General features: G+C 50.5%; 1 protein-coding gene across 1 annotated transcript in view; it reads left to right on the top strand.

The window, feature by feature from the left end:
* The window catches only part of DFNB31 (deafness, autosomal recessive 31), an 84895-nt gene that overhangs the window by 45263 nt on the left and 23036 nt on the right, over nt 1–16596 (top strand). Inside the window, exons 2-3 of the mRNA XM_009319428.1 lie at nt 251–466; nt 12301–12426. Of these exons, the coding sequence (XP_009317703.1) occupies nt 251–466; nt 12301–12426 (342 nt within the window). The remainder of the gene's footprint in view (nt 1–250; nt 467–12300; nt 12427–16596) is intronic.

Raw genomic sequence — 16596 nt, 5'->3', positions numbered from 1 at the left:
TCTTTCCCTGGCCAATGGGGAGAGCGTGTTTTCTCTGTCAGCACTGCTGCTGTTCAGGAGAGAATAGAAAAATTCCAGCTCTTTCACTAGCTTTTTATGTAGCTCAGTCATTCAGTTGGTGGTTGCAGAGTAGCTTGAGATCTTTCAACCTCAAGGAAGAGCAAAGCCATGTCATCCCAGAGTCCTAGGGCAGATTGTCCTTCCTGCTCCGTAGGCATTAACTCCCACCTCTCCTTGGCTTGTCTTCCAGGTACTGAAAGGCTGCAAGAAGCTGAACCTGTCTGTACATTCAGTGGGACGCATCCCAGGGGGCTATGTCACCAACCACATCTACACCTGGGTGGACCCACAGGGCCGGAGCGTGTCCCCGCCGATGGGCCTGCCGCACCATCAGAACAGCTCCCTCCGTAAGGACAGCGAGAAGAGGAGCCACCTCCAGCTCCTGCAAGAGGGAGATGAGAAGAAGGTGAGCAAGGGGGATCATCCACAGCCCTGGGGGCCTGTCTGTGGTTACCTGTTATCATGTGGGTGCTGGCCCTCTTTGTTCCCTTTATGCTTTTCATTTGTGTGATTCTGGCTTCCCTTGGGATAGCCTGTCTCTCCTTTAGGATACACTGGATCCTGGCTTTCTCCCTTGGTCTGTAGCTTTCCCTCTGTCTCCCCTGAGGAGTCCTGTAGGACAGGATGGATTGGCTTTGTTCCCATTTAACACAAGTAGAACCTGAGCTGGAGACACGGCACTGTCCAGATGCAGCCTTGTCTGGTGGTGAGGGTCCCGCTAGGAACAGCGGTCAAAACAGAAACTGCTTTTTAAGGGTTTTTCCCAAACAGGTTGTCGTTTTGACTGGAGGCCCGCCGCCAACATGGTCATTGAGAGGCTGACATAGATGTTGTGTTCAGGAGGGCTCGTGGATTTGGAGGGCTAGATCTCAGTGCGTTACTGCCCTTCTTCCTGCGTTTCAGATCTTTCCTCAGGTGTTTCCCTGAGGCTTTCTTGGGTCTCTTGGCTCTATTGTCTAAGTAAAAAAAAAAAAAAAAATAAATTTTCCTCTTCCAAAAATGCTATGAAATAAAATGGATTATTTTCCTTTTCTGTTTGGGGAGAGGCAGGCTGAGCCAGGAAGGGCCCGAGCACTGCCTGTGTAAAGAGCCCTGTCAATTGAGAAAGGAGCAGGGGAGGGAATGGCTTTCATAATGGTACCCAGGGGAGCTGGTGGTGTCTAGCCAGTGCTGGCCACTCCAGCAGGGCCTGGATCCTCGGCCTTTGACGGAAAGGAAAGCATATCAGCCCATCTAATTCCCAGTCCTCTGCTCTTACTGTGAGCCTGCCCTCCTTTGAAATAGGCCTTATTACAAGTGAAGCCAGCAGAGGGTATGTTCAAGCTGCAGTGTCTGATCTCGGGGATTTCGTGTTTTTTCTCCCTCATGCTTCCCGTGCCCAAACAGAGCAAGAGACTTGTAGATGCAGAGGAACAGTGCTCAGATGCCCTTGCAGTGAGGCATGGGCTGGAGGGGCAGACTCTGCTTGCTCTCTCGGTGGTGATGGATAGGGAACCTGTTCATCCTGTACACGCAGGACATGGTGTTGCCTCACCAGCATTCATGGGGCATCCAAGTACTGTCATACGAGTGAGCGGGGCGCTTGCTTCCCAAAGGCACAGAGCTGCTTGAAGCCTCCATCCTGTTATCCTGAGATTGCTGTGGCTGTCCCCAGCACTTTGATTGTATGCCCAAAATATCCTCAGCTCCTCCTGGAAAGGCTGTGGAGGGATCTGTAGGCTGGAGCCTCCCATCTCAGACAGAGAGGGGAAAAAAATCTAATATAAGATGAGGCAGTTTGCTGATGAAATATTCATGTGGGCCACAAGGGAGAAGGGCCCATTATTTTTACTTTAAGGGGAAGAGAAAAGCAGCTGCTGCTGGCTTGCTGGTGTCCCCCACCCCCTACTCAGTGTCACCTTGATACAGCAGGCAGCAACTGTTTGAAGCTGTAGGTAGGAGGTGTTTCTCTGCACATTGTCCTTTAGTCCTTGCTGTGTATCGACATGAAATGCTTAAAAGCCTGAAGCTGTACATATCCCTGCCCAGTGCCTGATCCTCGCATGGCCCCAGACAGTCCCTTCCCGTCAGTCCCTAGGGAGGTGCGTTACAGGTGCTCTAGCTATCTCTGGGCAGCTCGGCTGCTGCATGAGCTGGTCATCAGACCAAAGTACCCTCCTCTGTGCTGCTCCTGGTCCTGAGCTTGTCAGGGCTGTCTCCCAGGGGGCTGCACAGGAAAATTAATCCAACTGAACTTTGCAAGTTAGAAGAGCTTTAATTACCATAGCTTAATCTGCTTTGGAAGCGAAGGAAGCCAAGTTGAATGAAGGCCACGTTAAACTTCGAAGAGTATCCATGCTGGGCTTGGCTGCTGTTGGATACACTCACTTCCAAGGTGGTGGTGGTGAGGAGGCGGGGGCAGCTCCAAGTCGCCCACTGTAGCACCATTCTAGCTGAGCTGGGCTGCAGGACCTTGGCTCAGAGAAGTGGCTGCCCTTGTTCTGAGCTGTGCTTGTCTGGTGCTATTGCTGTGATGCCTCTTTGCAGCAGTGCTGCACTTGCAGAGCACTTGGAAGATTTGCCAGCCTTGGGTAGGATGCCCAGTCTTCATGGCGCTACCATCTTGTGGCTTGCTGGCTTCGGGACCTTTTGCCCAGATGTGAGGAGTGGTGAAGAGCCTCACACTCCACCTGGCTCTTCCAAACTCTGAGCTTGTTCTTCCATTCCTTGGTGCCGCTTCACAGTCGGACAGCCCTTTGACTTCTTGTAGTGGAGGATCGCGCTTTGACCCCAGGGCAGGGGGTGAAGGCCCCTCTATTAACCTGGGAAGAGTCAACGACAGTTGCAGGAAATGTTTGAAGCTCACAGAAATGGGTGTGCAAAGATCTGACGCAGAGGGCAGTGCTGGCATCATGACAGCAGGCCGTATTCAACCTTCTCCTGGCACTACTCCTCCATGGCACGTCAGCAGTGACATCGGTCGCTCTGCGGTTCCCATCCTGCTCCTCTGTGCCACACTGGCTGTGTACCGCATTTCTAACAGAAGCTGTCAATCATGTGTTGTTTCAGTCCTGGGATCCCCACGCAGCTGTGCTGGTGGCTCTTGGCTCCTTCTGCTACTCCAGACTTGACTTCTTGTGTCAGACTCCAGTGTGGCTCCTGCTCTGCTGTAGTGCAGCTCTCGGCGCTGCCTGGAGGCCTTCTCCTTGCCCTGTTAAGGGGCCTCCGTCCGTGCTGACCACAAGCATGATGCACCCTTTCTCCCTAGCCTGCTGGCTCAGTGGTTCAGAAGTGCTTTCAGTGGTAGCTGTTAGCCCTGGTGGGACCTGAGGTTGCTCAGAACAGCACCCTGACCCCTCTGCTCTTTGCACTGCCTTGAGCCTGCCTCCAAACCCAGCTCTTCCTCACAGTCCTGCTCATTGGTGTCAATGTGCAAGGCTTGGTATGCACGTTGCGATAACCTCCACTCCTGAATTCCCATCTGTAACACCGGCAAAAGAAAATTCCTGGATGCTACAACTTTTAAATGACCAAGGCCACCCGCACACTTCTGTATCCAGAGGTGCCTTGCTTTGCGAGCTGATGGTGAAAGCAAGCCCCACCATGATCAAAGGCTCGCTTGCAGTGAGGAGAGCCTGACCCGGCCGGTGGATTTGAGAGGGGTTATTTGGTATGACTGCCCGTGTCAGTTGTCTGAACGCATGCCTCAGGGCATGAATTAGCTGAGTCACTTTGTCCTGACTTACTGTGCACCATCGAGATGGAGACATGTCCCAGAACATGGGAACAGCCTGCCTCTAGTTTCTTCTCTTTTTAATTTGTATGTGGAGAGAGAGAGAGAGATTTTTAACTTTTGAAAGGGGGGTTATTCTCTTCACAAATATCATGCAAATAAATGTGAAGTATCCCTGGTTAATTCAGCCAGTCAACTGGAATTGACAGCTACCCCCAAGGGCTATTTGATTTCTGGATGGTTTTACATTCTGAGGAAAAGGCTGGGGATTAGTTGGTTATTTCCCCCCCTCGCCTCCTATTTCTAATCGATCTGCATGTCCTGGAATACATAATGCAAAAGCTTTCAAACAGGCACCATTTGGGAAAGTACAGCAGAGTTCAGACTTCAGCCCTACAGCAGGAGGCTGAAACGATGTAAACCAGGAAGTTTGTTAATGCTTTGCTACAGTTCAGTAAGCCTGCAATGCTACTGTAGTTAAGGTGATATTTCCAGCTTTTGCAAGGTTAAATTCAAGGTTGGTGGAGGCATCCTACATGCATCAGGCAATAGAGATATCCCTGTCTGACTACCTTTCCCTCCAGCTCATCTGTTCTGTATGCCTGAAAGGATGGGTTTTGTAGCATAGTTTAACAAGTTTGCTTATCTGTAGGCAGAAGCATTCATTATCAAAAGGCTTGAAATGGAAACCGCTGCTGTTGGCGTGTGTGTGATAGTGTAACCGATCCGTCTGGTGGTGGAGGGATCTTGTGCGTGGCTGTGTCCCTTCCTGGAGCAGGCACCCGGACGGTGCGCTGGAGGTGTGGAGCAGATGGGCTGGACTGGTGTGCAGCCAGGGTGGTTGGGCTTTCAGCTAACAGGTCAGTCTGACCTCCTTGGATAGCTTTGCTGTAGCACAGGTTTACTGCAGAAGGCAGCCAGTGTTGCTGGCCTAGGGCTGACACATTCCTCACCCTTGGCTTTCTATTGTATTTTTGTGTGGACACTGGTATTCCTTTGCTGTCAGCTGTGGAAGAAGCCATTATGGGGCTTTGGGAAGTTACTGGTGGACTGTCAGCTGTCCGCTGGCTTTGCTTTCACCATCCTGTCCCAGTCAGTGCTTCTGGGCCAAAATCCAGCTTGCACCAAGCTTGGGTCAGAGGCTATTCTGTGTGGATGAGCAGGCGGTGAATGCTAAGATCTGGGCCAATTATTCAGTGTAGACCTGACCTAACATGAATGATATCTTGTGAGAAGGCACAAGAAGGGATGCAAGAATTAAAGGGAATGGAGGGATGAAGGAGGTGCTGGCATGTATGCACTTGTTGTGCAAATTATTGCAAATCTTTATGCTTTCCATGTCTGTGTTGTCTGTGGCAGGTTGAAGAGATGGCCGTATTTCCCAAGTTTTGCTATTACTAGTTTCCTGCAATAAGGGTAGCCTTCCCTGTAGTCGTAATCAGTGGATCCAGTGTTTCATCAGAGCCTTGTGCCCATCTTCCCTGTAGGTGAAGTAGCCAGTGATGGCGGTCAGTAGTAAGCATGAAACAAAGGGCTTGCACTAGTGCAAAGCTCTGGTGAAACATTCTTGGAGCCACCTGTCTCCAGGACAGACACAGCAGCAGGTCACAGTTCCCCCGCGCCATCCCAACAGAAAATGTAGCCTGCTTGCTGGAAAGATGGGACCTGCTTCCAGTGGTCACCTTGTGCTTCGGAGCAGTTTGATTTTTATGGTCTGTTTAGGCTTAAGTCCTCTACGTTTTTCATAACAGCAAGGACCATTTGTGCTGTGAATTGTCATTAATGTACTTCTGGGATCAACAGCTTATTTCATTAAAAGCACTTTGGAAACCATCAGCCGGCAAAAACTCATAGGTGCTGCTGAGCTGGGAGGAAGGTGAACTGTGCAAAATGCTCTGCAAGTGTTGGACTGCTAATTCTCTGAGAAACGCCATTTCATCAGCTGAATTGTTGCTCTAATGTGCTTATTGCCAGGGGATGTGCTTATTCCTTTAAGCTTTTGGTGCAGCAGAAGAAAGAAAACGTACGTAAAGAAGAGAGTGTGAACTTGCCTTCAGGCAGTTCTGTATTCAAAAGTAGCTATAATTATTATAAAATAAACAAAAAGAAAAAATATATCTGTGGTAACATTGTGTGGCTTGAATGTTTGAGACACTAATGGTGACTGCTTGAGCATGAAGGGTAAGAGATGCAGGAGAGATAAGGAAGGATTTCCTTCTATTAGATTATAATGACATTTTCAGTGCAAAGTGATACAGCTCCCTGCATCTCTTACTGTTTGCTTGCTCTGACCTTGCTGGCATTTTGCTTTGGTTTACAGCTAGAAGCCTCTCCAGGCTACTCGAGGGTATGTGGTCAGCTCCCTACTTGCCTGCAGGTTTCCTGTAGTGACTGGAGTACGTGACGTGAGCCACTGGTCCCCCAGTTCCCTGGGGATAAAAGGTATCCTGCTGCCTTGGGCGGTCTGTAGCACTGCCCCAGCAGACTTACCCCAAAACGTCCCTTGGGTCAGGCCTCAGCTCACCTCACCTCATGCTGGCCCGCAGCAGTGCCATCTCTTCGTTATTTCAGGCACTTTAAGCAGAAGAAGCACCCAGAAGTGATAAATGTGCCCCAGAGCTATGGAGTGCTGCGTGAGTCAAGCACTGCCCAGCGGGGAGGCAGCCGTTGGACTCAACAGCAGCGGGGCCGAGAGCTGGGCAGCACTGCTGGGCTGAGACTTGGGATCAGGCCCCGCGGCAGAGGACTTTGGTTTAGAGACTGTCCTGCACTGCTTCTGTTGTTGCCTGCCTGTTCCTCTGCTCTGAGTGTCACCTCTCAGCCGTGGGAGATGCTCACTGCCCTGGCACACACCTGCTACAAGAACCCGTTTGCAAGTCAGTGCCCCACACATGCCTGTTGTGTAGCCAAAGGCAGCACTGTAGCTGTGCTGATATTAAACACACTTGGAGGTGGTTGCCGGTGTAGCTGTGTCAGCAAAGTCCCCAGCATGGCCTTGGAAAGCCTGCCCTGGAAGGGGGAACTGTTGTTGAGGCAGCTCTGATGGATCTGGCTCCCCTAGCAGCTGTGACTCTGCTGCTCCCAGTACCTCAGTTAATGGGTCATGAGCTGGCTCTGCGTTCCCGTGAGCTGTGCTCTCACATTTGCAGGATGTCTAGACATAAGCCAGTGGGGTTTCCTTGGTAAGCAGGAGGAAGATGAGCCCTACAAGCCTCCTTCAGTGTTGTTTAGTAGCAGTAATGCCATGGAAATAGCTGTCGGCATGGGTGAAACCTTCTTAGCCGTTCGTGCAGCTGCGTGCTGAATCATACTGATGCAGAGTAATTCTTGTCTGAAAGTGCTTTTTCTAATGGTAAAATTGAATCTGTCCACAGGTTAATTTTGTAAACCCAGAGAAAAGAAATCTCATGCAAGAATCAACTCGGAGCAAATGCCTTACTGATGATGGCATTTTTTTCCTTCATTTTCTGCTACAGGAGGCAGCAGATGTTTCAGTGTTGAAATTGAAATTAAAATGGTGACCCTGATCTTCCAAATGCTTCTGTGTTGTACACGCGGGAGTAGCTTGGGGCTGGACGCAGCCTTGGTACGGCATAGGGGAGGAGGTGGGGACTGCATAGCATCTGTGCTACCATGAGCCTGGGAATGCCTGGCCCTTCTCAGCAAGGTGCGGGGGGGTTACCTTGCCTGGACGTCCTCAGTTTCCCCCCACAGAATAGCTGCACTCCTGCACAACCTTGCTTGCTGCCTCTTTTTCAGGATGGTGTTAGGACAGCTGTGTGTTTAGCAGCTTGGAGTGATCCCAGCTCTCCCTGATATTAGCCCCTGAGCTATGTTACAGCTTCTCACTCTGAGCTCCAGCCTGGCAGCAGAACAGGGGGAGAGCTGAGGAGAGAGGAAATGTAAAGTGGAAATATAACCAAAATGCTCTCTTCTGGGACAAGACTTGCACAGAAGTGTTAATCATACATGTACAAACCTGCTTACTTGAGTGGAAAAGCCCAAGCAGAAGGGCTTGGCCCAGGAAATGGTCTGTTGGGGGTCTGTTCCCAGTGGGGCCCAGGATCAGTGCTTTCCATCACGGCAGGATCAAGTCACAGTGGTGGGAACCACTGGAAACAACAGCCTGGTCACAGTGGATGTATGTAGCTCCCTCCTTGGACAGCAGCTTGGCTTGTGCTTCACTGTCATCCCACAGTCTCCCTCCCACCCCACAGCTGAGTCGGGAACATGGGCATACGGCGTGGGAGAGGTCCCCTCAACAGGGATGGCAGCGGGTATGGACAATCCTGTGCTTGGGGCAGCCAGCATGGCAGTGCCAACCCCACCTAACATCATGTCTGCGGTGTGCCCCGTCCCTGGAGGCAGCCTCTCAGAGGCAGGAGGCCCTTGGGAACTGGTGTGCAAGACAGTCTCCCCTCTTATCCCTAAGTCCTTAACACGGAGTGACTCAGCCTTTGCATCATCCTGGCAATCAGCTTATCTCTCGGTTTGGCTCCTGAACGCTTTCTCTCTGCTCCTCCTTCCTGCCCTCCCTCATTGCTCCCCAGTCTGATCAAACTGAGCCCCCTGCCTGCGAGCACTCACTTTATTTCTTGGCTATTCCCTAAATCTGCAGTTTGTCAATAAGCCAAATGTTCCGAGAGTGGTTATTTCTCTGGCTGCTGCTGCTGCCACGCTTTTCCCAGCAGCCTGAGTTTCTATTGTGATTTCCGCAGGGTTTATTCGCAGAGGCGTAGATATTAGTTGATTAAGAAATGCAATTAAGCCCTCAGCAACCCAGCTTTCTGGGATTGCCAGCAGCGACATATTTTTAAGTAGCGCTTAGGTTTCTTCACGCAGCTTGGGTTTGCAGGAAGGCCTGTCAGACCTGTATTGCTTGGGGCTGTATTCATTGCTTTCTGCTTCTTGAAGACTAGGTTTGCCTGGTATGCGTGTAAACAAACCAGCGCACACAGCAGCACGTCAGGTGTATAGGGAGAGGGAGTATCTCTTACTCGATCTGATGATATCAAGGTGGGGAGAACAGCTTCTCAGCTTACCAGCCTGTCCAGATAGTGTTAAAGGGAAACAGAAACGTCTTGATACGGAGCTGCCCCTCGTGTTGCTAACTCCAGTGGAGTGCTGGCACGGATATTTGTTGTTTAGGGACTCATAGAGAGGGAGTGTTGCCATTACCAATCTATTTTGACCCTGATCTGTGGTTGCATGTACTTTGCTGCATTTCTGCTACTCGTATTTTTCCCAAAGTTGGGGAATTTTTGAAGGATACGGCCACGGTGTGGTGAAGAAGTTACAGTAGAAGGGAAACCCTGAATGTCATTAGACAAATGGGGAGAAAAGAGAAGGACTTTGGAAAAGATTAATATTTTTCTGGTTTTAATAAAACCCAGTGAAATGTTCTATTAAGTAATCATTCTGTGTCCAGAGCGATGTCTTCACGTAAAGAGAAAGTTAAACCGTCCTTGATTTTGACAGGCAAACGCTCTGTTGGGTGGGTACAGTGCCCGCTCTCCTCCAGCCTGAAGCGTGAAGGTCTCTTCATGGTTCCTGTATAATGCTTCAATCCTAGAATTGTTTCCAGCGCTTTGTGCACTTTAAAGCAGGAGAGGGACTAACCCAGGGAATGCCAGTTTTGTGCAGCCCTAGACAAGGACGCTGATACAGGTAGTTAACGTCTTACAGTTCTCGCTCTCCGGCTTTCCACAGGACAGCCGTTTCTGGAGTGCGGGGAGCGGAGGGCAGCGGCGCCGTGCTGAGAGCCTGCTTGTGTTGGGAGTGCATTCATGGGATCACCCCAACTTTAGCTCGCGGATCCATAGAACACATGCAGCTGATGAGGCATTAATGCAGTTGCCGGCCAGCTGTGATACCGGTATAGAAAAGTAGGAGCTGTTTTGGCATCCATTTCTTAAAGTACAAAATTTTGCGTTGTATAGTCCTTAGGGAGATTTATGTCCTGCTGCTGATTTCTGTCTCGCTGCTGCATGACCACCAAGATAGAAAATGGGTTTTCAATACCAGCCTCTCTAAGGCTGGGCTAAATTCCCTGCTGGTGCTGTGTCCTCTAGAGAAGCAGGTTAATTAGTGACTTGAAGCTGGAAATTACTTTTCCATCCAGGTAAATTTTCAAGCTTTTGATTTGACTGTGACGAAGAGTTTTAAATATAAAAGCCATTCACAAAGAGTCTGTTTCTGGCTGTTTCTATCAGTGTGAAACACATTTTGACTTTTCTCATTTACTTTCCTGCTGTCTGCTTTTCTCCAGAATTGACTTAAAACTTGGGACAAAAGCAAAAAAAACCCTGGAGTTATTAATTTAGAAAATGTCGTGCAGCGAGTGAACAAAGGATGTTTTAAATTGAGGGTTCTTAAGGGAGCTAAACACAGGCTTGCTCATTCACTCTGAATTCTCACCTGAACTTTGATATATCATCAGGCCCTCTGAGTAGGAGAGGTTAGAAAAAGGCAGATGGGAAGCTGGCTAATAGCTTTGGCGTACCTTGCAAAAACAGCCCTGCGGTCAGCGTTTGGTGGGGGAAACAGCTGTCCAGGTGCTGCGTGGTGCTTCAGCCTGTCAGAGGTTTGTGGAAAATACTAAACGTCTGTTGCAGTATGTGCTGGCTGTTCTGGGCAGGATAGATGGAAAATCTGTCCTAGGATTATTAATTAGAAATAATAAGGCACATGGCTGTGCGGAGGAGTCCTGAGTGCCTTCTGTGCCTCGGACGGGCAGGGTGCCTGGGTGGGGCGTCCAGCGAAGCTGCCATCTGCACAGACCAGTGACTGCTGCAGGGGCGATGGCTGGGCTGGTGGAGGTGTGTGAGGACCAGCCTGGGCTCTGTCGGGGCCTTTCCCCACTGCAGCCTGTGCTTCTGCGTTGCCTGTCTCGTCGCTTGTTCTCTGTACCCTCTCCGGGTGAGAGAGTGCCTGGAGTGGCCCCTCGCAGCCACTGCTGCGTGAAAGAAGGGCAGAGAAACGGAGCTGGGCTATTTCCCTGTCTGGATGGATGTGGGTAATTGCTGTGTAATCACATGTTTGCCCAGGACAGGGGCAGGCAGAGGGGAAATGCGCAGCCAGTGCTGACGGGCACCGCTCCATCAGTGGTGCTTTGGGGATTTCTCTCGGCTAAGTATCTAGCCCAGAGATGCACCTGTAAAAGTAGAGCACTGAAAACTGCCGCAGATCAACTTTTCCTCTGGTTTATGGTTGTAATCCTTCCAGGCCACGTGTGCTGCCCCTCACGTAGCTGAACCCTCTCGGTCCTCCAGAGCTGGCATTTCCTTCTCGTATTCCCCACTGCCTCCCCTGTCCCACAGGAGCTGCCCTGTCCGACCAAGGGACATGGCGGGGGTACAGCTATCCTGTGTTCCAGGTGGCCGTGTATGTTACCTCTCCCTTCGCCTGCACGTTTTCCTCCTTGCGTTTCTGAGGACTGCGGAACAGGAACAGAAGGGCCCCTTTGGTGCTGCTTTGTCACCCTGTGTCCTGTCACACCTGGGGCTGGTGTCAGGAGAGGTGCACTGGGCCTGAGCAGCCTGGCCTTCAGCCAAATAAGAGCTTAACAGCAGCTCCGTCTGGACCCTGAGGGTGTTTGCCATAAACTGGAGTGAAACCTGTAGCTTGCTTTATTACTTGATGTTTTTAGTTGCTAATACTGGAGGCTGGGTTTCTGTAGAACGGACAGGAGAAGGGCAGTATCCAGCAGAGCTCTGGCAGTCCCTTATCTGACCGACACCTTAGCTGGACTCCAGTCTGTAGAATGGTCTCTCAGCCCTTGCCTAAGCTGTGTCTCCTTTCCTGTGGCCCAGACCCCTCCTGCAATAACATTACTTGCTCCCCTTAAGGCATTAACCTCCTTCTATGCCAGTGCTTTACTTGATCTGTCACTGGCTCCTGGATGTCATTCCATCATCTTTCTCTTTTCTTCCAAGTTTTCCTTTGGAAGAGCCAGATTTCCACACCTTCTCAACGTGATCTGCTCTCTCACTCCACTTGACCCTCTAAACTATTGAAAAACAGGAGAAGGCAAAACAAACCCAAATCATGGATGTTATGTTTTCCACACTTCACTGGAAAATGCCTCCCCTCGCCCTATCTGTCTCCCTGCCTCCCGTGCCTGTGGTTAGTTGTGCTGCTCTCCGGGGATGCGTGGGGCATTGCCCACCCTGCAGGTCATGTACCTCTAAAGCATCCTTTGAGCCACAGCCAGCCTGACCGTTTGTCCAGGCAAGCCTAGGGAGCCACAGGAGCAGCTAGACCTGCTCTGTCCCCTCCTCTGCATTGCTACAGGAGTCAGCTGCAGCAAGGAGGGGATATCACCGGTTCAGAGCTCCATCTGGGGCTGCGGTTGTCTGGAGGCATCTACAGAAGTGGCTCTGTCCCAGGGTGTGTGCTGCTCGCTAGGGAACCGGTGGGAGAGCTGGTGGCAGCAGGGGGGACGTGGCTGTTGTCAGAAGCGTGGAGCTGAGACTGCTTTTGTGCAGCGCTCAGACACCACATAAATGACTGTTCCCCTTCCTCTGCAGGTGAATCTGGTCCTGAATGAAGGGAAGTCCCTGGGCCTCATGATCCGAGGAGGGGCAGAATATTCCCTGGGCATCTACATCACCGGTGTGGATAAAGGCTCTGAAGCAGAGAGCACTGGCTTAAAGGTAAGAGTGACCCCAGAGTGGGCTGGGGCGGGAGGTAGAGCTTCACACGCTGTGGCTGCAGGGCCATGTCGGCACATAACTGCTGCTGTTCCTACCTCTCTGTCCCCAGCCAAGCAGGGCTGTCAATGGAGAGGTGAGCCTTGCGTTTCTGGGGATGGCTTTTCAGGGCAGGTTCTTTGGACATTCTGGATACTAAGCCTAGAGGGAGCAAGGTTGTTGTGCAGAGAGAAATGCAGCCTTACAACTTCTGGAATAGGTTGTACTTGCCTTCTGCCTTAGCACACCCCTTGAGATAGCCTGGGGATGTCTTTGTTGTAGGTATCTGAGAGAGCAGCCCAGACCTGGCAGGGGAAGAAAGTCAATCTCGCCTCCCCGAGCTGGCAGGGAAGAGTTTTCTATTAAAGCTCCTGGTCCTGTGCCCTCTTCCTGCATCTTGCATCCAAACCCATTATGTTTGGAGCTAGTGTTTTGCACAAGGCGGTCATAGCCTGCAGCGAATGTGTTTAGCTGCCGCGATGAGAGGAGGCCAGGCTTGCTGCAGCGGGAGCAGGTGCGTGCTAGTTTCTTCCGGCAGCATTGGCATTCACAAGGATCATGTCTTAACAGGCAGAAACAGCAGGATCACCCTTGGGGCTAAAGCAGAGCTGATCTATCAGCAGCCTAACTTGGTGTGACCTCCAGCTACATCAGGATCCTTTCCATAGTCAAACGGGCTCCTGAAGGATGCTCTGTGGGTTGGCTGGGCCCTTCTGAGGCTGGACTGGTCCAGAGTCCTACACTTTCTCTGCGGACCTCTTGTAAAGCGAGATCCTACATCTCTTTCATCCCAGCTTGTACACATGCACACACATCACCTCCGAGCTTCTCCATCCTTCCTGCTGTACCAGGTCTCCAAACAGGATGGGACGTCCTGGGACCTCAGCTGTTTCTGGAACGGGCATTTGGGGTTAAAATTTTATATGTCCTAGGACGTTCACCAATAAAATAAGTTGAAAAGGGAGCTATTGGACTTTGGGTGCAGCATCTCTGTGCTGCTGATGGATGGGGCATGTTTGAGACTCAAATTTCCCAGGCTGTAGCTTTTTACTTCATCACTCAGGGTTTCTTTTTTGGTGTTTTTTTCCTCTCTAAATGACCCAACTCCCTGCAATCACATCGTGCCCTTTTTGCTTTCTCCAGTGCAATCCCATGGGCTCTGGGAGACAGTCCTTTCCCTGCTTCTTGTGTCAGTCAAGAATCGATGGACGTTAAACTCCATAATGTTCTCTCAATCCCCTGAAATGGTGCTGGACTCCTGAGGATCGAGGGGTAATCTGCTCTGATCCCTTCTCTGTGTTGTGAAGTGATATGTTTCTCCCTTGATCAACCCCAGAGAGTTTAGGGCTAAGCCTTCAGCTTTGCTCCAGTGACCCCATAAAGTCACTTAAATCTGTAAAGGCTGGTAGCATTAAGTGGGTGGACAGTCTGGTGGAGACAGTTGTGATTTGGGCTGGGACAGATACGATCCTGTCCCTCAGGTTGCTGTGGCACAAAACGTTGCATCTAACTGGGCACTGCTGTCACCAGGGTTCCCTTTATAGACAAAGAGACATTTGTGGGGGTAATGCAACCACTTCTGAACTTAATTGTCCACTGCAGGCTCCTGTTTCTCTCTGCTGACTCTTTTTGACACAGAATGAAAATGCTGAACTTGAACGTTTGGATCAATTCAAGCCTTAATCTCTCTCTCAGGTCCTTAGCAGGGAAATGGGGTTTTGGACCCTGCCGTATAAGAGGGTCACTTGGACATTAGGGACGAGGAGCTGTGGGAGCATCCTAGGGAGATGGCTGAGTGTTTCTCAGGGCATCAAGAAGTGAGAGCTGCTGCTGGAAATTCCCTGCAGACCATCCTTCTCTCCCAGAGTATACGTTACTCCTCTGGGCTGGCCACCTCACAGCCGCTCTGCCTGCACGCCTGACCAGGGTACACTGCCGTCTCCCGGGGTGTCAACGTGTGCTTGTTCATTAGCACAGGGTTGTGGTGAGAGGCAGCAGGGACAGTGCTCTGGGATGCGAGGATTTCAAGACAGAGATGGTAAGAGGCACAGGACAATTTGTTTCTGCCTAATAGAGCTGGAAAGAGAGGGACTGGCTCGACCTGCCCCGGGCGTCACACGGGTGACTTTGCTGAGTCAGAGGACCCGCCGTCTGAAGCAAGCCTGTTTGTCCCCAGCGCCTGCTGACCCTGTGCCAGAGTGTCAGACTCCATCTCAGAAACACCAGAAGCCTGAAAGCTTAAAGGCAGGAAAAGAAAAAGAAGTTGCATTGTTTTCCTAAGGTTCTTTCTGTTTGTTTCATGTTTAGTGCTTCCATGCTGCTCCAAATCCTTCTCTTCGCTGCACGGGGGAAACTGCTGCTTTTCTTGGTTCAGTCCACCTGCCGGTGAGCTCAGCACAGCTAATGTCGCGCTGCAAACTCACACGCAGGAAAAGTCACAGCAGCGTAACACACGGCGTCCCTCCACCTCTCATTTCATGCCTGATAGGAAGGCAAGAAAATAATCACATGCACGCTGTAGTCAAAGCACATGGAGCGGTGCGTGCTACTCCCCTCCGTCCCTGCCGAGCAAGGTCCCCCGTGGCAATTGTTTGCACACCAGAGCCTCTGCTTATTGATTCTTTATATCTCTTTCCTTGCCGTTCTGTTTTCTAGTAACTGATTTGTGTGTGGCAGCAGGCCGATGCTTTTCTGAATGTCAGGCTTTGTGTGATTTCAGATACGCACAGCCACTTCCCACCCTGGTTTGTGTGTGCTGCAGGCCGTAAATTCAGAACTGCTTGGAGGTTTGGAGATAAAGAAAGGCCTTTTATGTTCTGCTGTTAGACGTGGTTGGGTGTAGACTGCATCCACACGCTCCCTACGCTGCAGGTGGTGGTGGAAGGGATGTGATACCACAAGAAGGGAAGAACTGATGGGTAAATGTGATTTCCAGATAATTTGTTACTCTCTGAAATAGAGGAATTGTGGGTTTGTTCCATGTGGGCTCAACCCAACCTTTCTGGGTTGATGGGAAGGTTCCTGCTGGCTTCCCAGGCAGTGAATACTTCTGCGGGTTTTGCTGCTTTCACTGAATTTGTTACCAGAATTGTTTGAGTTGATTCTGCCAGACTTTTCATTTTAGGGAAAACCTTCTTGCATCTATGGCACCAAATCAGAATTTTTGAATGTTTTAATAACACTCAAACATAACATTTAATAACATGTTTTACATGTCCCTTAAATTTTGATTAAAGGGCGAGCAACGTGGTACTGAGAGCCAGTCAAAACCAAGGAAGTTTCTCTCAGGCCCGAGCGCTAAGCTGGCTTTTGTCTGCTGCAGAAACAGGGGCCATGGTCCTCAGAAGTGGGTCCCAGAGGAGATCTAGCCCTGCTGATGCCAGTTTGGGTACTGCTCCTCTGCTCCCTCCGGCTTCATGGCCACGAGGCAGAGTGCTCTGCAGGTGCCAGCAGAAAACAGGCTGGATCGCTGCAGTCAGTCAATAATTAAATATTCATACTCTTGGCCTTGGCCTTCTTTATGTTTATTCATTCATAAAACTTCTGACAATGTGTTCTTTGGGCATGTTTTAAAAGATGCTGCCTCAGTGTAAGTTCTCAGACTGAAAAAGTACAGGTTAGCAGAGGACTGCGAAGGAGGAACGTGAGCCAGTCTTGTTTGCTTTTGGCTTTTGTCCTTCCTGTCTCCTTCGTGACATTCGCAGCAATGCCGTGCAGGAGCTGAGCTTGTTCTGCTGGTGTTCATGGCTCTGCTTATCCTGATTTCTTCCTCGTTTATTTTTTCTGATGGTGTATTTTGTCAGGATTTTTTTTAAGCCAATTTTTTTTTTCTCTCCTTGACCTTGTCCTGGTTTCGGCTGGGATAGAGTTAATTTTCTTCCTAGTAGCCAGTACAGAGCTGTGTTTTGGACTTAGCATGAGAACAAAGTTGATAACACACTGATGTTTTAGTTGTTGCTGAGCAGGGCTTACACTAGTCAAGGACTCTTCAGCTTCCCATGCTCTACCGACTGAGGCGGCTGGAGGTGCACAAGAAGCTGGGAGGGGGCACAGCCAGGACAGCTGACCCCAACTGGCCACAGGGACATTCCATACCATGGGACGTCATGCTCAGTACAGAAACTGGGGAAAGCT

The sequence above is a fragment of the Pygoscelis adeliae genome, unplaced genomic scaffold (assembly GCF_000699105.1).
Source record: "Pygoscelis adeliae isolate BGI_AS28 unplaced genomic scaffold, ASM69910v1 Scaffold270, whole genome shotgun sequence".
Classification (NCBI taxonomy): domain Eukaryota; kingdom Metazoa; phylum Chordata; class Aves; order Sphenisciformes; family Spheniscidae; genus Pygoscelis; species Pygoscelis adeliae.
This window is presented reverse-complemented; position numbering and strand designations above follow the sequence as displayed.